Below are 27,711 nucleotides of genomic sequence, written 5' to 3'. Positions count from 1 at the left end.
TTTGAGTTTGACTTCAAGTATATACAGTTGTAGTTAAAGTTTGTTGGGATAAAACTTCGGGAGTGTAGTTGAGTTATTGCCATTAGTTGTATTGCCCGTCACATGTAAGGCGACATTTACTACTCCAGATAAGTTGATTTTTCTATAGAACATTTTCGTTCTTTAGTAATTTAAAGGTTGATCTAATCACGAACAGAGCTTGAATGATTTATTTTTTTAATCTTAGGTCTTGGCTCTTTGTCTTTACTATCTTTTCTTTTTTCTTTTTTTTTTCCTGAGGATGAAAAATTCTTTTGTATTTTTTGTTGCTTGTCATCGCTCATTCAATTTTAATTATGTTGTAAATTGCGCGCGATACTAATCTGCACGCGATCCATTGTTAAGCCAAATCTTTTAAGCAGCGGTTTGTTATAAATAACAAATTGGACTGAAAATAAAATGAAAAAGAAAGTTGTTGTGTTTATAACTTAAGTGGAGAGACATCGTGTATCATAACTTGGAATTTGAAATTGTTACGCGAACTGAGGTTTGCGCTAAAAATTCATACTGTAAAAAGATTGAATCGACAGATTTTAGAACGGATGCGTCTGTTTGCTGTTTGTTTTCTAAGCCAGTCTCTATCACTCCAGAAACGGTGATCAGAGGAAACGCAGCGAAATAATTTTTCTTCAACTCGCGTCTTTTAGCGTTTCATTGTGCTTGTGTCTCAGATGGTTGATTCATTACCTATTCAAACCACTTCTCTCCAGCAAAACACTTGTATGGCGTGTCCCATATGGTTGCCAGCTAAAACGACAGACCAATGTCACAAGATTCTTGGGTGAACTTGTGAAATGAGTTTGTTAAAGCTTCTGATTGAAAAGAATGTCAAAATAAGGCCATTAACTCTTTCACGGATTCTCGTAACGCAGCACTCGTGATCTCGAGAGATCACGTTCGTGAAAGTCATCATCATCGCTTAGTTGCTCCTGGTCTCTCTTCTTCAAAAGCGCGAAGCACTTTGTCAAATGCTCGTAAAAAAAATGAATATTTCATGCCTTTGGCTTTTTGTTGCTGGCCAGGTGACTGTTTCACCAACCAGCTTCGGCCATTTCTCTCGATGTTTGCAGTTAACGTAACGAATTTGTCAAAACGGATCAAGAATCGCCGGGCTAGAGCCGAAACGGGATAGGAGATGTTCAATTATCCTACAGAATTCTTCATTCATGTTACAACTCGAGCACTAATATTTTCACCGGCGTATTCCGCAGTTCTTTCGCCCCACAGAAGCTGCCAACGACATTTCTAACTACGTGGACTGCCGTTAGGCGTTACCAATTACATTGGTCGATTGCATCATCATCGAGGCTCATCAAAAGTTAAATTTCCCTCGTCAAGACGCTGCCAGTTTAACGCCCGATTCTTCTCAATTATCACTTTTTATTGTAGCTATAGGTGATCAATGTGTAATTTCTCCCTAAATTATCAATACATTGTCTTGCAGAAAGGTGACGAGAACTAAGAAAAATTTCACCACGTAGACATTGTTTGATTTTTCACCAAATTCTTCGAGGTAAAATAAAGAGAAATGTATAGCAGAGTGTAAGGAGAATTGATATGTGATCTTGAAAACGAAAGGAATGAAACATGCTCGATGTCTCACTTATGCGTTGTTGCTGAGGTTCAATGACAAAATTATCTCAAACAGTGTCGGTAAACATCACACAAGGTGATCAATTGTAATTTTGTTTTCTTTAATTACGGCGTGGGAAAACTTCCCATGAAGATGTTTGAATGGCTACGTGAGGAGTCCAAGGGCTTGTTGGCGTAAATGTGTAGTCATTAGAACACAAATCATTTTTAAAGAATGCTGTCGTCAACAAACAGAACAACCCACCAAAACAACAGGAAATACCTCTTTGTCGCTAAATCCTCAAGATTGTTTTTACAGGAAATGTCGATTAATGGTAATTAAGAGGAAATGTAAAAGACGACTTGAGAGTTCGAGTGAAACACATATTGCGAAAGATCTGATTGAAATCAAATCTTTTACAGTTTTTAGTTTTTCGGTGTGATAAAATAATGACCGCGATAACTTGAGCACAGTAGATAACTTTTCAAGAGAGAGGTTTTGTGATCAATTCAAGTGGGAGGGCCGTGTTTTTTGATGGCTCGATAGTATTACAGAGTAGGCGTTTTATCAGAAGCGAATGGTACCGAATTCCTGTGGCTTTTTCTCGCGGATTTTTCGCTAAAAGCTTCAACGAAACAATTGATAGTCAAGCTGAGGGATGGATGAGTTGTTAATGTTTTCGGCGCAACACTTAGATCATCTCGACGTTTAGCATCCAATGCTGACACAAAATTTTTAGGCGGTTATCAGTTTGTTCTTGCGCTTTTAAAGTGTCTAGTTACTTTCCTACACATTGCTTCCTACTGATCATGCTGAGCTGTAATCGATGACCCCTGCTGTCTTGAAATGGTTTATCATGCTTTGAAAGGGTTTGTTTTGCAATTAAATGGTTTACTCGGACCACTTGGTGCACATAAATGGTTTACGAAAGCTCCACGTTCTCACTCCAAATTTAACAACGAATGCCCTGATTTATTTCGGTTTTTCTCCATTTTTTACAAAATCAAAGACTTATTGAACAAGTGAGAAAAGCGAAAAGATATCCCAAGTTTTCTCGGTTCGCAGTAGTGGTACCCGCCGCATTTATCACTCTAATTATCTCATCACCATCAATGATTTGATTGTAGAAAGACGAATATTGGAGTTGACCAACTGGCGCCATCGATCTCTGAACATTAAGGCACTTCTGTCAAAGCCAAGTTCACTAAAAGAACTCCCTTAGGTCCTTCGACATTCACTTACTGCCGATGAAAAGATGTAAAATTGACGCGAGTAGATAGAGTTCCCCCAAGAAATGAGTGATAAATTTTTCTTGGCTGAAACGGAATTGTCTCACTCGCTGTTTTCTGCACCTGGGTGATATCATCACTGCAAGCATTTCTCACTTCCTCACAAAAGAGCAAGTGGCATGACAAATTTTTCAGAATAAACCTCTTCCTGCATTCAGATTATTTTTTCGGTCACCTCCTTTGTTTTCAATTAATTTTCAAATGCGCACGGTATGTGAAAAAAACATGAAAAGCTGTCACTCTGAACGAAGAACAAGTGAAAAAGTTTTAAAAGTGCAAGCAAGTTTATTGGAGAATTTCTAAGTGATAATTAAGCGTGAAGAACTCTTGGGAAATGCGGTGACTTAAGTCAGCTTGGCTACGAAGAATTCACCGTTAAAATTTCCTTGCGATTGATTGGAAAGAGTCCGATATTGGTTACAAAATTTTGCAAACAGAACAGCACTTTCCAGCGCAAACTTTCGTGCATTACACGGCGCAGAACTGTATTCAATCCCGTGCTTCTAATATGATTGACGCCTGACAATATTTGCGCTGTGTCACGGTCACGTGGAACCAATCGGACAGTTCGCTAGTCGTCGGCGACGACATGGCGCAGTGTTAAAAGGTTTTAATTGATTGTTTGCTGAAGCTAAAATTCACTTATTGCCTCAACGTTCTTGATAAGCTTATGCATGCGTGGTTCAAACAAGTATACAACATTACGCTTGTCTCGTGAACATTCGGCCGGCAAAATGTCGCTAAAACATTCCAGCAGCCAGAGAGCAGGCAACTTGTCGAACAATGCCAGAGCGTTTTCGATCGCGTCCCTCGTCCATGAAGGTAAGTTATCAGAGGTGTCTTTCTCTAGAGTGACTACAGGCATTAAGGATTTAATCGTTTTGAGTCGGCTTATATATTTTGCGTTTCTTAGAAGAACTTGAGACAAGGCCTGATGAGAAAAGTCTGCTATCTGAAAGAGAAAAACACTACTCACCGGTCCCACGAAAGAAGCTTAAAACTTTAAAACCAAATGCCATACTGGAAGGCAAGGAACTTTGGAACTGCTTCTATCGGCTAGGTACAGAAATGATAATCACGAAGACAGGAAGGTCAGTTCAAGTTTGCTTATTGCACGTCCGTGCGATAAGATAATTACTTACCACAGATCAGAGGAATACGATGAAATATTTCACAGTTTTCCTTAAATTAGTTCACAGATTTTGAAAGGTTTTCAAACCCTTCATTTTACTTCGCTCTTTTTTAAGTTGTTGTTTAGTCTTGTTAGCCAACGAGCAGTTTTCCCGTCCATAGGCCGACTCAAGATGTTACTGATATCCCAGATATCGCAAATTGACCGGTGTGACAGGAAAATGGCCTCTGTGCGGTTTATCCGTTAAAACTCTTTAACAGCATGTTTTCAAACAACGAATTGTTGCTGTGGTTATGCCCTTTGTGGTTTGCCGCTCTGTTCAGTAGCACAGACGGTTTTCCTATTCTTTGTGGTGTTGTTTTTTTGGCGCTATCAACAAATTAATCAAAAGCTGCGGGGGTTAATTTTCGAAACAATAACAGGCTAATAAGTTCGGAACGAAGAGAAGAAAGAAAATCCAATGTGAACTGTTAATGCACCCTAAGCTAATCTGCTGGAATTATTGTTTTGAAAAAACAAGAAGAGAGGGAAGTGCTGAAATGTAAGCTTTTAAAGTATATATGGCCAAGGCTACTCAACACTCCTTAATCAGAACAAATTCTCACATTTTCAACAATTGCCACCTCACCATTATATGATACTTGAAATTATATCCCTGTGCGACGAAAGGAATAACGTTTTGAAGTTCCAAAAGTTCTAAAAAAAGATAGAGGAAAATATGAAAAAACACTAGAGAAATGGGAGTGTACGGGAATGAAAAAGGATTTCTTAGTTGCTTCAGTTTTGTCGGCTTTATATTTTGTAGTTCTTTCTCTGATGTTACTTGAAGTTCGAATTCATTCTTTATTGGAAAAATTGCCGTACTTTTATGTTAAAAAAAAATCGCCCTATCATCCGCTAGCCTCAGAACTTTATCTAGTTCATTTCAATTAAATTCCTTTCCACATCACCCCGACGAATTGGCTATTTTTTCCCTTATATTCACGAATAATTTTCCCCAAAAATGTAACAAATGACATCTCTTTTGTGGCTTTGAATATACTCGTTTCCCCACTACCGCAATCGCCCACTGTAATACGGAGCATTTAAACTTCTTTTGTGTGTGATAACACCCATCAGTTATGAGTTTAGAAAGGAACTTCCCCGACGACTATCGTCACATATGCCTTAGCGTTGACTGTCAATGAACGGTTTCCAGCAATAACTTGGGGCGTTTCATCCAGAACTCGAATCAGCCACAAGGTGAAGCCACTGGATCATCAGGAAGATCACGTCGAAGAAACTAAAACAATCCTTCAACTAAATTGTTTTCGTTGATAGAACTATAGATTAAAACTGGACTTCCATTTTTCTGTGATTTTATGAAATTGAAAAGGCGAAAATTTTGTCAGGTTATGCGCAAAAAGTAAAATGAAACAACAAATGGAAAGCTTGCGCATCCGGGGAGACCAAAAAAGTTTCGTCCGGTTCAGCTTTTCCCGCAGACCCAAGTTTTTCCGATGATGTCATTTATTTCATTTTACAAACGTATAGGCCCGCAAAATTTGCTTCCATCCAAGTTAGCGTGCCTAAAAGGACTGGAAATGCAGGTTCATATTTTCACTAAAAGAATTGTGGCCTAAACCTCAGAAAGTCGCGTACTCTTAGCGATGGAAGGAAATATTTTGAAAATGAAAGCCATTCGCGTAAATGATTCGCAGATATAGACGACTCTTTGAAGGCAAGATCACTGTCAGTAGTGTTTTTACGCAACTAGATTGAGATGACTCACAAGTTGTTTGTCCGTAATCAAAAAAACTTCGCTAGAAGTGTCATAAGTTCATGTTTCTTTCTTAAGAAAAAAAAAAAAAGAGAGAGGATCTCGGCGATTCCAATTGTTTTTGAGACAATTTGGCACATTATAGAAAAACTCTTCCGCATCTAGGAAAGGGTGTCTGAAGTTTTTTTCTTTAGAGTAACGCTGCAAGAAAATGGCTATTTGCAAAACTGAACAAGAGGTCATTTCTCCCGTTTGTAGACAGATCCTCAGTTTATTTGGACCACGTTTTTTCAGCTTTACGCACAAAGCTAAATTGAAGCAAAAGAACCAGTGAGAATTTAACCGATTTTTTGTTTCTATTTGTTTTGGCGGCAAGCACCTGCTAATGATACTCTCTAACAGTGATGGTCTTCCTCTCTGCGTTTTATTTGTATGTTAATGGTTGTGGTCATAGGTTCAAAAAGTTCTTGAAATTCTGTTCAAAAAGGAACCAAGGAAACTTTTATCCCTATTCTATTACCCAAGCTTAAGAAAAATGGAGAGTTACCATTAACGTTTTTGTTTTGTTTTTTCAAAAAAAGTGGCTTGTATAAAGTTTCATTATTTTGCTAGTCATATCCACTTAAGAAGTCGTAGAAATCCATAGGAAAGCAGCACGCAAAAGTCACGTGATAAAGACATTAACTTGAGACGCTGCGACTGCTGTTTGACAAGCTCTGTAATTGCACCTCATCCATTCTGATAAAAACAGATCATTTTCCCAGTTTTCTTCCGGGAGATCAAAAACACAAATTTTAAAAACCTTTAAGAAGCCTTTTTCTTACAAACCACAGGGTTAGACCTACGACAGTTGACGATTTTCCGAAAAAAAAAGTTGATCAAAATCGGCAATCAAAAGAGAGTTTAAAAACGCCATTTTTTCCCCTACCATTTAATTAAGGAAAAGTTGTAACTTTTAATTAGCTAAGAAATTTCATGTCTCTTTCAATTTACAGGCGAATGTTCCCGACCGTCCGTGTATCCTTCGTGGATCTTGAACCTGATGCTAAGTATGCAGTGTTGTTGGATATTATGCCTCTGGACTCTAAGCGGCACAGGTACTCTTATGCGGACTCCGCCTGGTTCGTTGCAGGAGAAGCCGATGCAGCGCCCCCTAAAGTAATGTGTGTTCACCCTGACTCCCCGTTCACGGGGCAGCAGCTGGAAAGACAAGTTCTCTCATTTGAGAAAGTCAAGTTAACGAACAACCGAGATGACAAGCGAGGAAATGTAAGTGTGAGACGCCCAGGCATTATCTACTGACTTTCAAGTCGATAAGAGTGATGTATGACTTCCTTATTTTTGGCCATCGTCAATGGTTTATCTGATAAAGAATTGTCTACCCTTTCGTGGGGATAAGATTTTCCGGCGGCCTCCCTCTTACCTAGCTTTATTTCTGTCGTGCCTATAAAAACCATAAAGGTAGTTTACATTTGTAGCAATTATTTTTTAATTATCAGAACAACCTTTGCTTTTTACGCAATTAGATATGCTTTCTTTTTTGTAAGAAATGATAATTTAACGTTCGAAAGAACATTAACGCAAATTGCGCTCGACAATTTTCTAGCTCCGTCCGTTATCACAAATATCTAGAATTGATCTACAGCCCAAAGTGTCCGGTTCAAATGCCTTACAGGTGTCTTGTCTGCGTTTTGCTTCTTTAAAGCCGTCTCACTAAGATCAATCCTATTTCATGACTAGTTGTTTTTGCACAAACGGCCTCCAGGTTTTTAGCACATTCTTAACACTTCATACCCTTCGTTTATCATTTTCAACTTGACTGTCGATCAGAAGTTGCCACGGGTTTACTGTCTTTTTTTCTCAGACATGAATGATTAAGAGAGAAATATGTAGCCATCTATAACGACAATCATGTAAATTTGGCGCATAAAATATCCTCGCGAATCTTAAATTGAGAACAATTTGCGCCATTTTGCACTCTGAAGGGAATTTTTTTACGCGCTTATAATGCACGATTCTTTTGATGGAATTTCCACCATTTCCGAAATTTCTTACCCCATGCTTAAAGACTTTTTCTCTCCCGTCACAACTACTCACAATCTGGTTTCGGTTCTGTGCCATGTTTACGCTTGCCGTTGTTCGTTGTGACTGTAAATTGATCTGATGTTTTAGTTACTTATGACATGCCATTAGCTAGCTGTGATACCGTAGAAAAGTCCGCCTTTGTAGCGCTTCAATACAAAACTGAACAAAACAATTCCACCTGTTAGCGAGATCGTCACGTCCCTTTAAATTTCAATTGAACCCAATTTTATTCAAGACCAAAATAGAAGAACAGGAAACTCTCTTTTTAGCAGATATCTTCTCTTTCAAGCAGATATGTTCTCTTTCAGTGCGACGTTCTTTGAATCTTGCATCACAGCGTCTTTCAATGATTTATTAATTTTGCTTCAGCTTTCTTTGTTAGCAAAAGCCTCTTGAAATGCCGGCTTTTATAGACATCTCTGCCCCTCTACATAAATTTTAAAGCACGGATGAGTAATAAGTTTGCCTCTTTCCGAAAAATGAAAAGTTCAAATTGCTGTACTAAGACTTTGGCGGTTGAGCGGGATTTCAATTTTTACGCTGTTCTTCTGCGTCATAAACTGAAAACCTTTTCCACATACTCCTAAGGTACTCAAGGAACCACAAACAAGTCTCAAGTTCCCTATGATGAACGCTTTAAACAAAAAATTCAGCTGCTTTGGAAAGTTCTCGAACTTTGCGTGAGGTGATGTTTCGCGGCCATAAAATAAATCCTCATGGGAAACTTACTCTATATTCTGTCTTCTTTTGGCGACAATTTTTTGAGTGACAGGCAGAAAACCGCAACTGGTGAAACACGATACAAAATCAACTTCATTCTCCCAACCTGCTCTAGAAATAGATATTTCTTATTTATAATTGAAGAAAGAGATACAAACTTTCAAAAACTGACTTCATTCATGAAAGAACTGCAGTTTTTAAGTTCTCAACCATTAAATTTAGTGCTTCATGGGTACGCAAGCAATATAGATTTTAGAATGTAATAATTGGAGTGAATCGTTTTCCCGCTTTGGATAGTGGCTATCAGAAGCTAGGCGATGCAGCATTTTCGCCAAAATATATATGTAAAGAATTAATTAAGGTGGAAATGATTTCCATGTGTGTTCCATGTAAGCAGCTTCAAAAACAGAAAGACAACAGAAAAAGAAGTTCTTCTTTACCACAAAGAACGATGATGTTTGCTAACGAAATTTAAAAACCCCCGCAATTTGGAAAGGATAGTGAACGAAATTCGTATGAAAACTTCGCATATAAGGGCGTATTTTGTTCACATAAACTGCACAACCTTATGCTGTTTTTCAGAAATGTAATTTACCTCTATAGAGTTCGAACTAAGGCGTTTGTGATAGCAAAGCGTGGCTTTATGACTGAACTTGTTCAGCTTTTAGGAGCTTTGTAAAGGCTCGCAAGTTGGACAAAATGTGTGTTTTCACTGATGCGTTGTCTTTTTACTTTTAGATCATTTTAAACTCCATGCACAAATATCAACCACGAATTCACTTGGTCAAGGATCCTGCAAGTGAAAATGTTCACAAAACAGACTTGACGGAAGCGCAGACCTTTGTGTTTCCAGAAACGACATTTATGGCGGTCACTTCGTATCAGAATCACCTCGTGAGTGGCGTTTAAAACTATGTTATATTAAGAAAGATGGTAAATTGCAAGCTCGGTAGTCGAGTAAAAATGTTGTGAAACAATTGTTATGAATCTAAGACAAATTAAAAGGGAGTCTTTTGGTCCAGAATTTTTTGTCGTGTGGTATACTAACTCAGAGAAGAGAGAAGCTGTTTGTGAGTTTATGCTATGCTTAAATTAAACGGGGCAAGCGGTCTGTGTACTGTTAGAATCAGCAATAAATGTCGAAGGTGTCCTGCCTGAAGCCTAAAGAGAGGAGGAGTACGGATAACTTGGTACAATCATTCAGAGCATGAAGGAAGATTGAGTTCAGGTTGCGACCTTTGATTAAAAAGATTCATTAATTTCGCAGATAACGAGACTCAAGATTTACAGTAACCCGTTTGCTAAAGGATTCAGGGACTCGATCAGATTTTTAGGTAACACAGAAAGGTTCGTATTCATCTTTTATTTTCATCTAAGACCAATGGTTTTACTGCATAAATCGCTGCTGTTGTTAAAAATTGAGGCATGAAAACAGCACTGAAGAACCATTTGCTTTCCGTCTCCAGAGAGAGCTATTTAATGTCAAATGGCATTCAAGCGTATGAAAATGAGGATGGCACATGCTTTCTTTCAAGTGGAGCGCTGACCTATGACTCAAGAGACTTGTTTAGTGATGGTAAGTCTTTTTGAAATCTCCAGTTTACGAAATCTTTTTTTTTCTCGAGACGTATATAGATAGACCCCATTCATTTTGACTTTGTCGCCTATGGTCTACAGTGATTTACTTCTTAATGAAGAGATGAAAATCTTCTGGTTGTGAAAAGGCCCGAGTGGATAAAAGCTTCGATTATGACTTTTTTCCGGCCTGCAGTGACGTTTAATTGGTAAAACAGAACGAGATAACAGCTGCAGAACAAAAAAGAGCAGGCCGTTGGGTCGGGTTGCGTGAAGAAGCAACCCAAGCCTCGAAGACTTCCTTCCAATTTTTCCACCCGGTCCAGGCTTCCCTCCTTCTTTTCTACCCGACCCAAACTTCCCTGTTTTTTTTTTTTTTTTTTTTCACCCGATCCAAACCTCTCTCCTTATTCAACCGAATCAAAGTCTCCTTAAGTCTCCCTCCTTTTTCAACACGACCCAAACCTCCGTTCTTCTTTCCATTCGACCCAGATCTCTCTCTTTTCTCCCACTCGATCCTAACCTCCCTCGATTTTCTTTCTTTTTTTTTTTTGCTCTGCCGCAAATGTCGCCTGGAAAAGGCTCAGGTTTTTCCGGTATAAAAATATTTATACTTTTACTTTGGTGCAAATGGCTGCCACTGCAAGAAACAAAAAATCTGTACTGTACCAAGAGATCATAAGATGAACTCTTAACCATACTTATTCTCGAAGGTACAGTGGCTTTTTATACTAATGAAAAATAACTGATTTCTTAACAGAAATTTATCAAGTATCAGCCCCTGCACAGTGGGGATCATGGGAAGATCTCTCATGCTGTCACTCAAGCAGTGTCACTCTTAGCAACAGTTGCTACCCTCACTCCATCCAGTGCGCAAGCTCAAGTGATGTCTACAACAGGGCGCATGCGTGGTGGCGTTATCCAATCTCGCATCCAGAAGATGGCGTTCTGATTAAATACTAAGAGAAGCTCATCATAGAGCCCTTAAAAAATACTCCGTGGTAAAAATTCATAGTTATTCAATAGACCATAAATCCTCGAGTTAGCCCCTTGCGCGCCCTTCTTAGATTTAGGATAAAACGTGGGGTGGGAGGCTTGTTCAAAGAAGGGCATTTGACGGAATAGGGGAAAGTTTAAGTGGTCCCAAACCGTGGCCAGATATTCTCGTTCCTTGTAATACAACATCAGTTGTGTTTAAATACACAAAGAAAATCATAAAATTTCAATAACGGCACAGTTGGTACTTTTATTTTTCCAAACTAATCGTGTTCCAGAACTATACAAGAGCAGAATTCAGGTAGAAATCTTATGCTGCTATTACGTGTTTAATTATTTCGGCGAGCCCGGTCAATTTTGCTTTAGAACGGGAAAGGGGGAGGGGGCGCTTATTTAAAATTTTTGGTAGATGGAAGGGGTGCTTAATAAAACGCGCGCGAGGAAAGGGCACTTTAAGGGAAACGCGCGAGGGAAGGCGCTGATTCGAGGATTTACGGTAATACATTTTACTTTCAAACCAAGAAAATAATATCACTTGTTAATGTTGTTTCTCTAAACCAGGAGATATTTGCAAAGTTATTTATTTATAAGATGTATTTAGTTCAATTTTCTAAGTGATCGTCTATGGCGTAATGACGGGCTACCATCAATCTCATGAAGGCCTCGATATATGGGAATACTTCCTGGTGTTTTTTAACAATTTATCAATATGGTGTCTCTCAACCAGCAACGTTGGACGCCATGTTAGCTGTTATTGGGCAAAAAACGCACAGGTTACATTTGACTGAGAAATTTGAAATCAGTCTCCTCGGCTTCATGTTTAGTGTTAGCTTAATGAATTTACGTAATTTTTATCAATTATAGTCCTTGAAATAGTGCCCGATGTGCGTCTTTTAAAGGTTCTTTGTCGAGTTTTTTTCGTAACTGAAACGACGATTCCAAACCTTGTGGTAGTTCTATCGTTTCTAACGGGGTTACATAACATTGTTTTAGGTACGTAGTTGTACTGGTGTCACATGACCCTTCAACCCCCAGAAGTGATTAACATGTAAATTCTCCCTATTCTATCTGTTCATTATCCAGCAAACAGGTAATGAGAATACTCAAACTAATCAGGTAGAAGTTGTTATCTTGATCTCACACAAAACTCTCGAAACTAATTTACAAGGAAATGTGTAGCAGCCGGAGGGGAGAATTTACAATCAGGTGTTGGGAGGGAGAGGGTTAATCATGCACAATGAATGAAGCTCTGCGTAAATTGTAATTTATTAAAATATCATGGGTATACGGTTCATCATAATTATTTCTTCACACGGACTGAAAGCAAAAAATTTAAAAGTTAACATGAATTGTTGTGTTTTTCGGTCTCTCGACCCTTAAAAAATTTAATTGATTATCACTGTAAAGATACCGAGTTGTTAAAAATATCATCAATGTATTGTGAAAAATTTAATACAATACAGTTATGAAATACAGAATAGCCCAGAAATAAACATGGATTCTTTAACTGATAAGTGTTTTTTTATTCTTTTCATAGTTAGTTTGACAGGCAAGGTACAATGGTACCAGAAACTATTATTGGAGATTAAGAAAAGGAAGGGGGGGGGGTTTGGAGAGCAGAAACAAAGGAGGGTGGAGGGTTGGGGCGCAGAAACAATGCCTGGCATATGGTAAAACAAAGTGAAACCAGTTAAGTCTCATTCTAGAATGTTTTCTTTCATTCAGAGTTTAGAATCCACGTTGGTGAATTCGAAGAGAACTACTAAGACAACCCTCAGCATATTCTACAACTTTTTTTGCAATTTTTTTCCATGTAATCTTTGTACGAGTGACGACAGTATCCACTGGCTGCCCATGAACGACAGTCTTCCTCTTTGTCCACGCACACACCTTTAAAATAATAATTATCAGGAATCCAATCAACTTTGAGAAAATAAAGGGGGAAAGGAGGGCTACCAACGTTTCCCACATTCGTGTATCCACTTGCTCATCCCTTTGACTCCGAATCTAGTTCCCATACTCTTCGATCTTTATTTCCCTTCTGGAGGCCTGGGGAAAAGAGACCCTGAATACGAATTCACTTCTGTTCGCCCCTTCTCAAAAAGAAATTCAAAATATACAAATGTATATAACATACATTGTAAGTAGTGTATGGCATTAAATAGGAAAAAGCAAAACGAAACAAAAACGTATTCGTTTCCAGGGAAGAGGCAACAGCAATGAAATCGATGACTTCTCTATTCACCTTTCACACAAAGACAACTTTTCTGGCAGTTCTCGTTCATGTAATCCGTGTGTCCTCTTTTACAGAATCCCTGTGACGCCCTATAAGCGCAAAACCTGTGCTTGTCTGAGTAACGACAACCTGAAATATAATTAGGACTTGATTATTAAAGACTCATCCTAAATCCTCCAATCAGCACCTCCCCTAAAATACGCGCCCATTCCCTCATTCAGTGTCCGGTGTGGTTTTGGGATATCGCTAACTTCTTATTTCCTTTTATGCCCAGAAAAGTGTGATTACAGACCAGTCAACAATAAGGCATTCTCCCGTACTAAGGTGTGCTGTCTACCGCGAAGTGGTTGTTATTGATTCCGTTAACAGCTACGAAATAACATTTTTATGAAACAAAACAGTCTCACCTGTAGGTGACTTAGTTGTAGGCCTTACACTCGGTGGCTCGTCAGTTGACTTAGTTCTGCAGTAGAGTAACTTAGCTTGCTCGATATCCCTCCGACTCAGTCCCCGAGTATTTCCGAGCCGTGTATCGCCGTTTTTCCGCGCGATAGTGGTTCGGCCGTTCATGCTGAAAGCGCGGGAATCGTAATGCATCACACTGTCGTAATCATACGAGATACCAAGACTGTTAATTCTCCCGTCTGCGTATTTGTGAAAGGCATACCTAAATTCTAAACAAAAAGAACAGATAAAGCTCATTGGCATTAATTCACTTGGAAGGATAGGTAAAGTAGAAAATAATTGCGCCGAAGTCCAGGAACCCTTCCTACCTTGTCTTATTGTGGAACCAAGCTTCTTCGAGACCATTAAAAGGGATATCTCTTAACACTCTCTCGAGCAGCTTTGTATGACAGAGGGGGGAGGGGGGGAGGGGGGAAGGAATGACCTACTAGCATCCCAGCCGGGGAGGTGACATTATTCTTTCAACACTCTGCTTCTGCAAAGCCACACATAAGAATTCTTTCGATTTGTCTTCCTTCCTTTCAAATCTTCTCACACGATTAATCCAACTTGACATTCACGTTTGTTTTACTTACGAGGGTAAATATTATTCCAGTAGATGTTTACGTAACTGTCTCGGTCGGGCCGAGACTGCTCGTGCCAGAATCCGAGAGCATGACCTGGAGCGAGAAGAGGACATAGTTACCACAGAGGTATAATATGTCGAATCTGTTTGCGAACTGAGCTATTAATTGTGGAATAAAAAAAATCAAGAGTTCAAGTAGCTTAGAGATCTCTTACCAATTTCGTGAACGACGATATGTAGGTGTTCACATGCGCGTGCTATGGAAATCCGCTGGGCACCTCCTTGCCTTCCAACGTGCGAAAAACAACTGAAATGTAACGTTTTTTTATCATATTATTTCGGTTCAGAAAAAGATTCTCAATTGAAAGGAAACAATTTGTCTTTTACTAGACCGTTCTGCTCACCCTCCACCGGCAAAAAAGCTGATGTAAGACCGCTGATTCGTTCGCTGGACGAAACGCAGGCATGGCACGTGTCGGACCCAGTGATCCATCCCTTGTTTGATTACCCGGTGAGCGTGACCTGGATGCCAGAAGAGAATATTGAGATTACGAAGCGCGAGGAGTGGGTGAGAGAAACAGGAAGAATAAGTCAACATTTACCAAAAGGTACTTTGCTAAAAAACGAAACAAACAAACAAAAACCGGCCGCTGAAAATTTCACGTTTTACTTACGAACGCTTGATTCAAGTTGGTAGGGGATCTCTGGCTTGTTATTGCTTCCAATCCATCTCCTTGCAATGTTTGAAATGGCAGCTCGTTTACGCCTTGATGGACTGGTTGGGCTTTCACGCAGTGGGAATAAGCCCATGTCACGCAATTCGTCACGTATATCGTCTGTCATTAGGATATCTCCTTGAAAAAGCTCGTACCCGTCTGATAAGGGTGACAAGTTAGATCACAGATTATTTTCAAATGAACTTGCTTCTGTTTTCCTCACTTGAATTATGATCTAATTCTCCCAATTTGAACTACAATAAGTGATTAACGACTATTAGGGAGATTCTAACAGTTATAATCATAACCATTAAAATTTCCCAAAATGTGATAGGTGCATCAGCTACATTATATTTCACTAATCACTTTGTGCAGTTGTAATCGGACAGTGTAATCGGACAGTGAAATCGGACAGTGTAATCGGACAGTGTAATCGGACAGTGTAATCGGACAGTGTAATCGGACGGTTTGCTGTAATTTGACACCTGAAACCGGACAATTGAAGCAGCCAATCATACTAAATCCACTCAGCTAAATCCACCAATCACAGAATTGATCACAATAACCATAGCAACAACCACTTACCCTATAAAAAAATCAGGGAAATTTCCAAGTATTTCGCTTTAGACATTGTCCTTACTGGAGATGTTTGTCCTAAATGTATTTGTTGTTTATTTTTTTGGAAATTGTAATGGTTATGATTAATTGGTAACGGGACTTCGTGTCATCCAATTCTGTCTGTAATCATACTCGTCATTAACAAATCGGACTCCCGCTTCGCGGTCGTCCGATTTTGTTGATCACTCGTATGATCACAGACCGAATTGGACACCGCTCGGTCCTATTACCATTATAAATAAATTTGAGAGTCTCTCACTCACCTCTGCTCTTTCCTTGTATGCCGTTCGCTTCCATGATCATTGCGAAAGCTGACTTAGGCGTCTGAGTCTGATTTGCCTGAGTTTGCGTGGAATTGTCTTGAAGAAGAAATATCAAGAAACGTTAATACATATACTTCAAATGTTTTCCCTTCCATTCGTTCCCTTCTCCTGACGTTTCTGATCATTGTTTTCTCTCAGTTAAGTTCACTGAGAATTCGAAGACTCGAGATTGCCGAATAAAAATTCTGTTTGAATCACACAGACAATTCTTGGTTGAAATCTTTTACTGTGAAGGAGTCTTAGGAGTGTTATAGATGTCTTAAATATAATGTATGCTTGCATAATGAGCCAGTAAGTTTCAAGATTTTCTCGAGTGTGCTGTGTAACAAAAAGAAAATCTGGTTGTGAGCAACAAATTATCATTTTGAATTCCAATGACTATTGAGAACAATCAGATAAATGAGCGTTCAGAGTTTTGAGACGAAACAACTAACCTTGGATTTTTTCGGAGTTTTGCAGAATATGACCCCGAGCATTGATCAGTAGAGTACCAAAAAGCATAAATGTCGCGACGCAAGAGTTAAACATGTTGCTGTTCTTTGGAAAACGTATTCGAAGACGTAGCATTAAGGGTACGCACTTCAAACTAAGGCGCAACAAATACTATTAAAAGAAAAGCATTGTTTATTTTCAAGTCGTCGCGTTGACAATTGATTTCCATTACCCGACCAGGAGTTTTTCCAGATATCAAATCCAACCAGACCAGCCGCCCTCACGTACCACGCAATAATAAACATGAAATAATTGCCTCTCCTTTACGCATTACCGGGCAGACAAAGAAAATACCTCTTCAGCTTGCATACTTCAGACAACGATTCTATTGTATTTAAAAGAGAAAGCGTTTGTGCCTAGGAATTTTACCCTCCTTATCCTTCAAGCGGTCATTTCCGTGCGCTAAGACCGCGTGGTTTAAGGAGAAATAAGCTAATGATCAATTTAATGTAAACGGGAAATCTCGGTTAGGTACTGGATGTCTGATCATAGAAGCATTTTTGGCCTTTTAGAACTTTAACATCTTAACTGGAATGAATCCGAGAGCTCGCAACGTTTCCTATGCGTGGTATGTGCAATAAACATATCCTTTTCCGCTGTCTGACGGACGCCCGGAAGTAATGTTGATCGATCTACCATCAAGTTAGATTTCCATATTTGCAGACAACCCAAGTAAAGGCATCATGAGACATGCTGAGGAGTATCACTTTCAACCTTCTGAAGTTCATAAATAAAGCCTAATCGCAAACAAGCGCTGTGGAAAATAGTGATAGCTTGATCAGGTCCATTTGCGGACCCATAGTCGCAATTTCATAAGCACGAAATAAATCATTATAAACGGAAAGAAAAACTATTCTCTCACAATTTGTCTGATTGTGCAACGTCGCCTCTCAAGATGATTGCAGCTCTATGACGTCATTATGTCTTTGTCACGCCACTCCCTCGCTTGTTCGTGACCAGGCATCACGTAGGTGGTTTTTAGTTGGGATCACGTTTAAACAGAGCTAGCGTTGATGAGTTTTGTGATTGCTGATGATCTTTGGTGTAGAATAAGTACGATTGAGATTTTTCAGATTTTCATCTCCAATTTAATTTTTTAATCATAAAACATAAACAGTTTCTCCTGCTTCCTGTCAGGACAGAGTGCGTGACATGGAGGAAAGTGTAACTGGATTAGCTTCTTCTTACTAATTGGACTTCACACGTTACCTCGTACCTAAGGACTTCATAAAAAGGATTCCTCAATCCTCGCTAACGACGCATTAAAAGAAATTTTTTTAGCATTTTAATGCTTTCAAAAGTTGAGGGTACGTAAAGTTTCAGGTAACCCACGTCACGAGAGGTCCTAACAGTAACGGCCAGCTTTATTCCAACGGGGAAGTTTTAATTGTAATCTTATTAGGGATGGGTGCCGTTGATCTTTTGTAAATCTACTTAAATCAGACACAGCCCTGACCCTTCTTTGCGTTGTTAATAGTTTCTTATACGCCACGCATTTTATGAGAGCATAAAAACACATAAATCTGTCCATCTTTTCTAAAGATCGGAAATTGAATAATAATTTGACCTCTCCCGCCTCTGCTGATGACGAAGTTTAATGTTGTTATTACCAAATACGTAACCTGAATTCACATCAGCAGCTGAGGTGTCAGTTGACAACACCCACATTGAAAGATCATGTTTTATTAAAAAAAGATATATAAATAACCGAATCAACTTCGGAGAGTATCTCTCAGCAAGAGCATCCAACAGAGCGTACGAACAATTTTCAGTATAGGAGAAGTGACACAAGACTAACGATGTTTCGTATGATTCTACTGGCAGTTTTTCTGCAAATGAGTGAATGCATTTTAACACCAGATGGACTAATGCAACCTCCAGGTATGAAAATTTTTGAGTCAACTGCAAATTTTAATAGATGGATTTTTGAGTACTCCTAGATCAAAGTCTTATATCCTATATTGGAGCATTTTGAGAGTTTTTGTAAGGTCAGCACAGTCGATTATTTCTATGTAAGGACTGCAAAGAAGTCAAAACTAAACGGCATCTCAATTTTTTAGCCCCAGGTCAACTGCAGGGAAATACCTCGACATCAAAAGGGGAAATTTCGGCCTTTCAAGCCATCGAACAGGCCAACAATGCTGTTGGAAACTTACGAAGTAAGCACTGATTTTTTTAGCTAGTTACTTACCTTCTTTACTCTTACCGTAATCCAATCTTATGAATGACGACATTCTTGTTGTTTCTTCAAAAAATATACTTTGTGCACAAAAGTAATTGAAAAAATATATATATATATATATATATATATATATATACGCTCTGTGACTGAGTTCGTAATTTGCAGGTTTACCGTTTATGTGAGCGTGTTCTGCGATTATAAATACGGTTTTCATTTATTAATTGATTTAATTTTTTTATACTTTTTGAGTGACGGACAGGAGTGGGCTTTTCTTGCACGAGGGAGATATCGAACTAACAGGCTGGCAACGGAAAATTCTCAAGAAGCAGAACTCAGGAGGACGACAGAAGCGCGGTGCTATGAGAAGTCTCGCTCGGCGGTGGATGGATTCAAACGGGCGTCCTTTGATTCCCTACTACATCGAGGGCAGTGTGGGTGAGTGTGAACGCATGAACAGAATGCAAAACTATGGGTACTCTAAGTAAGCAAATTTTCTTTCCCCAAGCCACGCGTGATCAACCCTGAGGGACGTAGGTAGAGTTTTTAGCCAGGGGGTTAAGAGGGGGGGAGGGCGGAAAGGGGGTTACGACATTAGCCCCCTAATCTGAGATATGAATTAAGCAGATGCTCTCCGTGTATCTTACACCTTGCCCCTTTTCCCTTGTTTACGTCCTTACATTTCTCGTATCGGATGAAAGTACTTTCGCCTTTTTTCGTTTAGAAAAACGGAGAGCAATGTTAAATATATTAAATTCAGAAGAGATAATGGCGCGCGAATCATGGTCGTTTTGGGATGTGTGGAGACCTTACACTTTTCATGAACTTTTACACGCAATCTCGTCTTAACAGTAATGGTTTTAAAACATTAAGGTGTGGATTTGTCTTGTTGCAGCCCATGCTCGCCGTGTTATAGATGCTGCCATCAGACAATGGATGAGTAAAGTTCCTTGCCTGAGGTTCGTTCGAAGAACAACTCATCGTAATTACATCAGCTTCTTTTCTGGAGGAGGGTAAGGAAGAAACTCAATTATCAGGAAGGCCAGGTCGCTTAAACAACGTCAAAAGCACTGTTTGACGTCAATATTTCCATCTAACATTTGTGTTCTTTCATTTTACAGCTGCTATTCCATGGTGGGACGAGTTGGAGGAGGACAAAAGATTTCTATTGGACGTGGCTGTGATCACATTGGCGTGGTCGTTCATGAAATTGGTGAGTGAATTAGAAAAAAAGCTTAAGAAGTTTGATTTATTTGCTGCGGTAGTCTGGCAAGATTTGAACTTCAGAATCAATAAATCTTATATTTCATCTTCTTTATAAAACTAACATTTGCTACGCATTTTCTTTTAGGACATGCTCTCGGGTTCTGGCACGAGCAATCCCGTCCCGATAGGGATCGTTACATCAACATTCACTGGAATAACATCCCAAGCGGTAAGTGAAATAAACCACTCGAAAGCCATATCAGCTTCTTCATTTTCCCTTAAATAACCTAATATATCAAATTAAATATTTATGTAGGTATGTATCATCCCTATTAAAAGCGCATAAGACTTTGTGAAACTTTAGTGAGCCAGAACATGTTTCATCGTTATCCAAACTCAAATTGAAAGATTTGCATTGTTCAAATTATTATTCAATGTGAACCATAGGTTTTTTGATGAACTGAAGCTCCTAATACTTCAACACAATATTTCGAAAAAGAAGTTCAGCATACATCGTCAATTGTATACACATCAAGTAATTTTGAGTTCTATATTCCTTGTCCAGGATTCCGCTCCCAATTCAGGAAGATGTCGACAAGTGCCATTAACTCACGTGGAGTCTCGTATGATTACGACAGTGTGATGCATTACCACTCTACCGCGTTTGGTAATGGACGTATAACTATCTCACGCAAAGATGGCAGCACCAAGCTGGGAAACACTCGAGGATTGAGCGCCAAGGATGTTCAACAAGCGAACCTGATGTACTGTAACGGACAACCAGTAACTGCAAGACCACCCACAGGTATTGCTGGGTTGTTTTTTGTTTTGTTTTTTTTCCTCTGGCTATGTTTTTAACCTGGAAATGTTCCTGATTCCACGAAGCAGCGAAATTTGAGGTATCCGGGACCCTTTAGCCATCTGGTGCCCGCGTCATGATAACCAGCTTAATGTTTCCCTCCGGTACAACTTCATTCAAATCATCGGATGTAATGGGTACAAAATTGGAATTTCATTTGGTGTCTTCTTAATTCAGAGCGTTCGCTTTACAATGTGTGAAATTTAGACAAGTTTTGCCACTAAAGATCTGACAAAACAAAAAACAGAAGGGCGAAGTTTCGCAAAATCTCGGCACAGGTTCTAATTCAGAGGGCAAACTTAAAATGAACAGTCCACGATTCAAACTGCCGCATTAATCCTTTAACCCCAACAAGTGATCAACATGTAACTTCTTCCTACGATATCTTTACATTATGCTGCATAAAGGTATTGAGAAAACTCCAATTTATTAGATAATAGTTGTTATCTTGATCTGACACTAAATTCTCATAACTGATTTACAAAGTAATGTGCAGCAGCTGGAAGGGAGAATTAACAGTCAGATCTTGGGAATTAAAAGGTTAAATGACTTTTCCCATCACATTTCAATAAAAAAAATTATAAAGTTATAAGAATGTTTTTGGTACTTCCCACTAATGTCATTCTGCAAGTGTCTGGTAAGCTGTTGCATCCTGCGGTCACAGATGTTTATTTCTAATCAAAGTGATTTGCTTTCATCAACAGGCTGTCGATACAAAGATAATAACCGCAACTGTCCATCTTGGAAGGCCAGGGGTTACTGCACACACACATATCAGGAGTATATGAGACGAAACTGCCAAAAGAGTTGCTTCTGCGGAACAAGTGAGTTAATTTTTTCCCTAATCTGTCCAGTTTATCAAATTTCACGAGTTCAGTCCGTATGTTGCTTATCATTTAATAATCATTACAAGTACTTTACCTGGAACAATTTGTAATTTTATGCGTGTCTTTTGTGTCAAATCATATCGACCTTGCTCTAATTTTGACAAATTTTTTTTCATCTTAAGACTTAGTATAGGTAATCACATGAGGCCAAGTACTATTAAGGATTAATTGCACGAGAGTTTTCAAAATTTTCCAAAATTTTGAAAACTCAAGTGCAATTAATCCTTAATAGTACGAGGTCTCATGGGATTACTTGTTTATCAATAAAGGGCAAAATTTATACGAAGGAAAATCACGCGCGCAGTCTATTTTTAACAAATTTCAAGATAACGAACGGTTGCTATGCAACGGATTAGCCAATCATTAACAGGTAATCATGCCCTCTCTTGATTACTAAAAAAGCCCTCGATTAAGAAAAAATGCCCTCTCGCTCAACCAATCAGCGCTCAGTAATTTTTCCCTTTATTGATAAAGGATGAAAGCATTCAATTGAATGAATGAGTGATCAATCTATTTATTGAATCAACCTTTGATTGTTTCCACAGACACCAACTGCGCTGACCTTCATCAAAGCTGCCCAAATTGGAGAAGAAGAGGTTTCTGTCGTCGAAACTCACAGTACTACACCTACATGTCAACTAATTGTAAAAAATCCTGTGGCTTATGCTAAGAGCGCTTAGTTTTCAGTGCAAGAGTTGTATTATAAACTAGTATTTTTTTAAAGGAAAAATGTAAAACCGCTCTAAGCATTTTTTTAATCCAATCTTAAGTTTTTAGGTCCATTAATAAAATGTGTATTCTTTAATAAATAGTTTCTTTTCTCTCTTTTCTTTCCAAAGTAATAGTTAATAAATATAGATGAATTTTTGACGCAGCAGCTTGCTGGACATTAAAGTGACGTTCTGTTTACTTGTCTTTAAATATATATATTTAAGCAAGCGCGAGCTGAACCCGAGGCAAGTGGGAGAATAGTGCGAGGATAGTTTGCGGAACTGGATGCACTCATATGAAAGAGTCATTTTTTTTAACGCGCAACTGATAAATTTCCTTCATTTGTTTTGCGTTTTTCAGGTGAACTTAGGTAAGCGCGACGCGCGTAATAGAATCGCGCCGGCAACGCATATCGATGGACGACCGCAAGGAGTTGAGTAATTTTTTAGGCGCCAGTCCCTTTCCGTTCTCCAACTATAGAAGCTCTTGAATGTTAAATAAATTCTCCTTGTCGTACCATAGGATATGAATAGAAAACAGTATGAAGAATATTTTTGTTGGGTTGTAAGGGATCAAGGAGACTTCAGAAAAGGTCCTTGGGTTGGAAAGGTTTCAATGTATGCAGTTGTTTTGCTGTTTCGACGTTTCGAATCGTTTGCACGTCTGACTTATGTCTGGGTACTCACATGCAGTAAACGTGATTTGTCTGTCAAATTGACAAGTCGGGGAGTACAGTGGGGTTTATATAAACATTTTTTAGACATTTTCGAGGTTTCTCGAGCACCGATGTTGTTATTTTTTTAAAGATATTTACTTTAAAGAGGTAAAACGCGCGTTTTGTCAACAAGCGCTGTGTTACAGGAGGTTTACGATATGCGCCACGTGCTACCGGATAATAATGATCAAGTTTGTCTTAGTCATACACAATGGAATGATGACAGAAAAGTGAGATATGACAGGACAGAAAAATATCCAACTGTGTTTTACCTGCGTAATAAAAATTGAAAATAAAATCATTTGTCACGTCTGCCACAACTTTGATGATATAGTGTCTAAGAAGATTAACGCTTGCTACAGTCTAAAGCTGACCGTTGCATATCAGTTAGACATGATATCCTTGTGGGTTTGTGCAGCTTTGCTTGTGGTAGCACAAGTTGAGGAATCGTCTGCAGCTCCTACAGGTAAAATTTCGCTTTTGCACTGCGCAGTTCAAATTCCGTTCTAGTTTTGGGAGTTTGTATTGAACAGTCGATAATTTCTATTGAATTACAGTGAAGAAAATAAAACTAATCATCAGCTGGATTTTTGCTAGTCTCAGATCAGCTACAAGGGAATTCGTCGAAAGCAAATACCTCGACAGCAAGAGGGGAGTTCTCCGCCTCCGCCTTCCAAGCGATCGAACAGGCCAACAATGCAGAGGCAAACTTACGAAGTGAGCACTGATTTTTTTCATTAATTTATCACATTTTCAGATTTGCTTCATCCTAATGCTTTATCCAGTCTTATGAATGACGGCGTTATTGTTGTGGCTTAAAAAAATTTTGGCGTAATACGACAGTAAAAATCTGTGACCATGTTCATTACTTGTGGGTTTACTGTTCATACAAGCGCACTGTGCGACTGAGTCGCTTGTCATTTATTCATTAATTGTTTTATTATAATCAACATCATTCAAGTGTCAGACAGAAGCGGGCTTTTTTTACACGAGGGAGATATCGAACTAACAGAAAGCCAACGAAAAATGATCAAAACCCAGATCTCTAGCGGACGACAGAAGCGCGCTACATTAAGAAGTCTTTCTAAGCGTTGGATGGATTCAAGCGGTCGTCCTTTGATTCCCTACTACATCGAGGGCAGTGTGGGTGAGTGAGTGCTTATAAAACTCTACAGTATCTAGTTTCTCTCAGCAGCAGTTTTTGCCCACGCCTGAATAACCGCAAACCTCACTTCTGCGACGCGGGCAAAGTTTCTGGAGTAGGGCGCAGTGGGGGGGAGGACACTAGCGCCCGACTAAAATTTTCCCGATATTCTAGGTTATTATTACTGTATTGCATGTGGATCGAACTGACCTTGCGTTCCTCGTATCAGATAAAATAAGTTTGCGCTTTTTTTATTTTGAAAAACGGAAAGATAAAGGAAGCAATATACATACATATTCAGTGAGAAGGGAGATCTGATGCGCAAATGATGAGTGATTTTTGCTTTAACTTTAACCCGCGATCTCGTCTGTACAGTGATGATTTTGAAGCATTAGGGTGTGGATTTTGACTTGTTGCAGCGCATGCCCGCGGTGTCATAGATCAAGCCATGAGACACTGGATGAGTAAAGTTCCTTGCCTGAGGTTCGTTCGAAGAACAACTCATCGTAACTACGTCAGTTTCTTTTTTGGAGGAGGGTAAGGACGCAGTCATTGTTTTTACGTCTACACTGTAGGCCAGGTTACCAATACATCTGCAGCGGGGCTCTTTGACGTCATCGCGCCGTCTAACATTTGTGTTATTTCACTTAACAGCTGCTATTCCATGGTGGGACGAGTTGGAGGAAGACAAAAGATTTCCATTGGGCGGGGCTGTGATCAAATTGGCGTGGTTGTTCATGAAATTGGTGAGTGGTTGAGGAAAAAACTAATAAAATTTGAAACATTTGCTGCGCAATTCTGACAAAAAATTGGCTCGTCAAGATGGAGAACTTTGTTTCCTTCAAGCCCTTTTTCATATTTACTTTTATTCTGATCGGATTTTAGGATTACTTTGGTTTTGGTTTTACGAGACTCGGAAAAAAGCTCTTTAGTGTATCTCGGAACCATTTGTAAGCCCTTTACATCAAGATCTCTCTTTACTGTCTGCCATACAATTCTTATGACGTTAGTGCGGGGAATTTGGTATTGGATCAACTAGTAATTCCCCTGATTGATATTTTTCTTTATTGTAATATCTTGTCTGCTTGATTTATTATTGATATTGTGGGGAGAAATTATACGTTGGTCACTCATGGGTTAACTATGAAAATAGATGATGGAAATCATAGACATTTTTGAGCTCGGTCATCAAGCAGACACTTCTTATCACCAGCGCATAAATTCATTTCTTGCTAGTAGGGATTAGGAACAAGCAGTTACTCAATATTATGTTTATATACGAATAACATTTAATTTAGAGAGTCTCTCTCACCCGAAGAAGCCTCCCAAAAATAATATTTGTTTTAATTACTTTTCAGGACATGCTCTCGGGTTCTGGCACGAGCAATCCCGTCCCGATAGGGATCGTTACGTCAACATTCTCTGGAATAACATCCCAAGCGGTAAATAAATTAAGCCATGTAATCAAGTTGTCATGCCCGTCAATAGCGGGCAGAAACTCTGCCAAACCTGAGTAGCACAGGAATACAAAACAAACTTTGGCGAGAAGAAATGTCTCAAAAGATTGGGATTGTTTGAATTGTTATTCCATATCAAATAAAAACCAGCAAATGGGTATATATTACCTTATCTTGATTCTTGTGTTTGTTCTCCAGGAGTCCGCTCCCAATTCACGAAGATGTCGACAAGTACCATTAACTCGCGCGGAATCTCGTATGATTACGACAGCGTGATGCATTACCACTCTACCGCGTTTGGTAATGGACGTATAACCATCACACGCAAAGATGGAAGCACCAGGCTGGGAAACAATCGAGGACTGAGTTACAAGGACATCCAACAGGCAAAATTAATGTATTGCCCCGGACAACCCACAAGAAGACCTGTTACTGCAAAACCAAGGCCACCCACGGGTAACCAACACGCCTCTGTTTCCTTTTTCCCCGGCAATTTTTTTTAGCTTGAAGTTTTTCCTGATTTTGCAATGTCCAGTGAAGTCTGACACCTACCGGATCCGATCTGGTGCATGCGTTAAAATCACTAGCTTAGTGTTTCTCGCATCGTCTTAACGCTCTAACTCCCAGAAGTGATAAACATGTAACTTCTCCTCATAATATCTGTTCACTATCCAGAAAATAAGTGATGAGAATACTAAAACTTATTAGGTAGAAGCTGTTATGTTGATCTAATATCAAATTCTCATAACAACTTTACAAGTAAATGTCTAGTAGCTGGAGGGGAGAATTAACAATCAGATCTTAATAGTGAAAGGGTTAAATGGGCACCTCACCGGGACTGCAGTTAGTGCCTGCTTGACACAAATCGTCCGCTTGATATAGGGCTAGCCCTATGAGTTTTGCAAAGAACGATTTTAAATGATGAACAACAACCAAAGTTCAAAAAAATCTCGGCACAGGCTCTATTTCAGAGGAAAAACCTCAAAGGAATAAACAGATCCGCAATTCCTTTCAAAGGAATATTTTGATTTAAGAACAATTTGAACTGTCGCGTTTAGCCAAAAGTACCATTATGATCCTGTGCATTTTCCCAACTCACAACCTCACCAGTCCTTTTTACTCACCTCCCACTCACGTCCCTCTGCTTGTATCTGTTACGTTGTTGTATACTGCAGTCACAGATGTTTCTAATACTGAGAGATCTGCTTTCATCAACAGGTTGTCGATACAAAGACAATAACCGAAACTGTCCATTTTGGAAATCCAGGGGTTACTGCACGCACACACATCGGACGTACATGAGACGAAACTGCCAAAAAAGTTGCTTCTGCGGAACAAGTTAGTTTCCCTTCACAAACTGTCCAGAATGAGACATTAATGATCATTAGCAGTAATTTAACTGCACCACTTTGTAACTTTGTGTTTGTGTTGTTTAAATAATTGTAGCGACTCTGCTTTTGTTAGAAATTTATTCATTTATGAATTTTCATAAATAATAATGATAACAATAATAATAATATTCATGATATTTGATAATTAATTCAACGGCTTTTAATGGTCAGGGTCAATTAAATGAGTTATTTTATGCGCTGAAATGGTTAATTGATTTATTTATCTCTTAAATACAAATTTATTTGTTTCTTTTTTGTTTTCTCAGATACCAACTGCCGTGACCTTGAGCGACACTGCCCAGCTTGGAGACAGAGAGGTTACTGTCGGCGAAACTCGCAGTACTACACCTACATGTCAAAAAATTGTAAAAAATCCTGTGGCTCCTGCTAAACCAGCTTAGTCTGCGAAGCTGGAAAAATGTGAAATCACTCTGAGGCAAAGTTTGTTGTAGCCACACGTTTTTCAATGCGTTAATAAATTGTTTATTCTCTATCTGATTTTTTCAATAAATAATACAAGGGTATTAAAGCCGGGAAGCTATTTCAAAAGCTTTAAAGTTATTACTACATACGCATTAG

At 39.0% G+C, this 27,711-nt stretch overlaps 4 protein-coding genes across 6 annotated transcripts; 3 read left to right on the top strand and 1 right to left on the bottom strand.

The window, feature by feature from the left end:
- Nucleotides 1–3,494: 3,494 nt before the first annotated feature.
- LOC131797835 (T-box transcription factor TBX20) lies at nucleotides 3,495–12,676 on the top strand. 2 transcript variants are annotated; one of them, XM_059115502.2, is made up of 7 exons: nucleotides 3,495–3,723; nucleotides 3,818–3,992; nucleotides 6,788–7,061; nucleotides 9,336–9,491; nucleotides 9,865–9,944; nucleotides 10,064–10,173; nucleotides 10,933–12,676. In XM_059115502.2, exons 1-7 carry the CDS (start codon nucleotides 3,576–3,578, stop codon nucleotides 11,133–11,135), a joined length of 1,146 nt encoding a protein of 381 aa, XP_058971485.1. In that variant the 5' UTR covers nucleotides 3,495–3,575; the 3' UTR covers nucleotides 11,136–12,676. The 2 variants fall into 2 exon arrangements, with proteins under 2 accessions (XP_058971485.1, XP_058971484.1); XM_059115501.2 differs by having other exon boundaries at nucleotides 3,497–3,723; nucleotides 3,815–3,992.
- LOC131797834 (high choriolytic enzyme 2) lies at nucleotides 12,631–16,656 on the bottom strand. Its single transcript, XM_059115500.2, has 9 exons — nucleotides 16,526–16,656; nucleotides 16,032–16,127; nucleotides 15,109–15,309; nucleotides 14,839–14,956; nucleotides 14,650–14,741; nucleotides 14,445–14,528; nucleotides 13,812–14,078; nucleotides 13,414–13,533; nucleotides 12,631–13,058 (listed from the first exon to the last, which is right to left on the bottom strand). Exons 1-9 carry the CDS (start codon nucleotides 16,617–16,619, stop codon nucleotides 12,943–12,945), a joined length of 1,188 nt encoding a protein of 395 aa, XP_058971483.2. The 5' UTR covers nucleotides 16,620–16,656; the 3' UTR covers nucleotides 12,631–12,942.
- A 1,662-nt stretch (nucleotides 16,657–18,318) lies between these two features.
- On the top strand, nucleotides 18,319–22,523 carry LOC131797813 (nematocyst expressed protein 6-like). The gene is made up of 9 exons (XM_059115479.2): nucleotides 18,319–18,464; nucleotides 18,644–18,742; nucleotides 19,015–19,200; nucleotides 19,658–19,775; nucleotides 19,884–19,975; nucleotides 20,114–20,197; nucleotides 20,534–20,773; nucleotides 21,532–21,651; nucleotides 22,260–22,523. Exons 1-9 carry the CDS (start codon nucleotides 18,383–18,385, stop codon nucleotides 22,382–22,384), a joined length of 1,146 nt encoding a protein of 381 aa, XP_058971462.2. The 5' UTR covers nucleotides 18,319–18,382; the 3' UTR covers nucleotides 22,385–22,523.
- A 917-nt stretch (nucleotides 22,524–23,440) lies between these two features.
- Nucleotides 23,441–27,625, top strand: LOC131797816 (nematocyst expressed protein 6). 2 transcript variants are annotated; one of them, XM_066161180.1, is made up of 9 exons: nucleotides 23,441–23,606; nucleotides 23,744–23,857; nucleotides 24,102–24,287; nucleotides 24,704–24,821; nucleotides 24,939–25,030; nucleotides 25,643–25,726; nucleotides 25,940–26,197; nucleotides 26,960–27,079; nucleotides 27,399–27,625. In XM_066161180.1, exons 1-9 carry the CDS (start codon nucleotides 23,534–23,536, stop codon nucleotides 27,521–27,523), a joined length of 1,170 nt encoding a protein of 389 aa, XP_066017277.1. In that variant the 5' UTR covers nucleotides 23,441–23,533; the 3' UTR covers nucleotides 27,524–27,625. The 2 variants fall into 2 exon arrangements, with proteins under 2 accessions (XP_066017277.1, XP_058971466.2); XM_059115483.2 differs by having other exon boundaries at nucleotides 23,738–23,857.
- Nucleotides 27,626–27,711: the final 86 nt, after the last annotated feature.

The sequence above is a fragment of the Pocillopora verrucosa genome, chromosome 14 (assembly GCF_036669915.1).
Source record: "Pocillopora verrucosa isolate sample1 chromosome 14, ASM3666991v2, whole genome shotgun sequence".
Lineage (NCBI taxonomy): Eukaryota > Metazoa > Cnidaria > Anthozoa > Scleractinia > Pocilloporidae > Pocillopora > Pocillopora verrucosa.
Note: the sequence above shows the minus strand (reverse complement) of the source record. Positions and strands in the feature narration are given on the sequence as shown.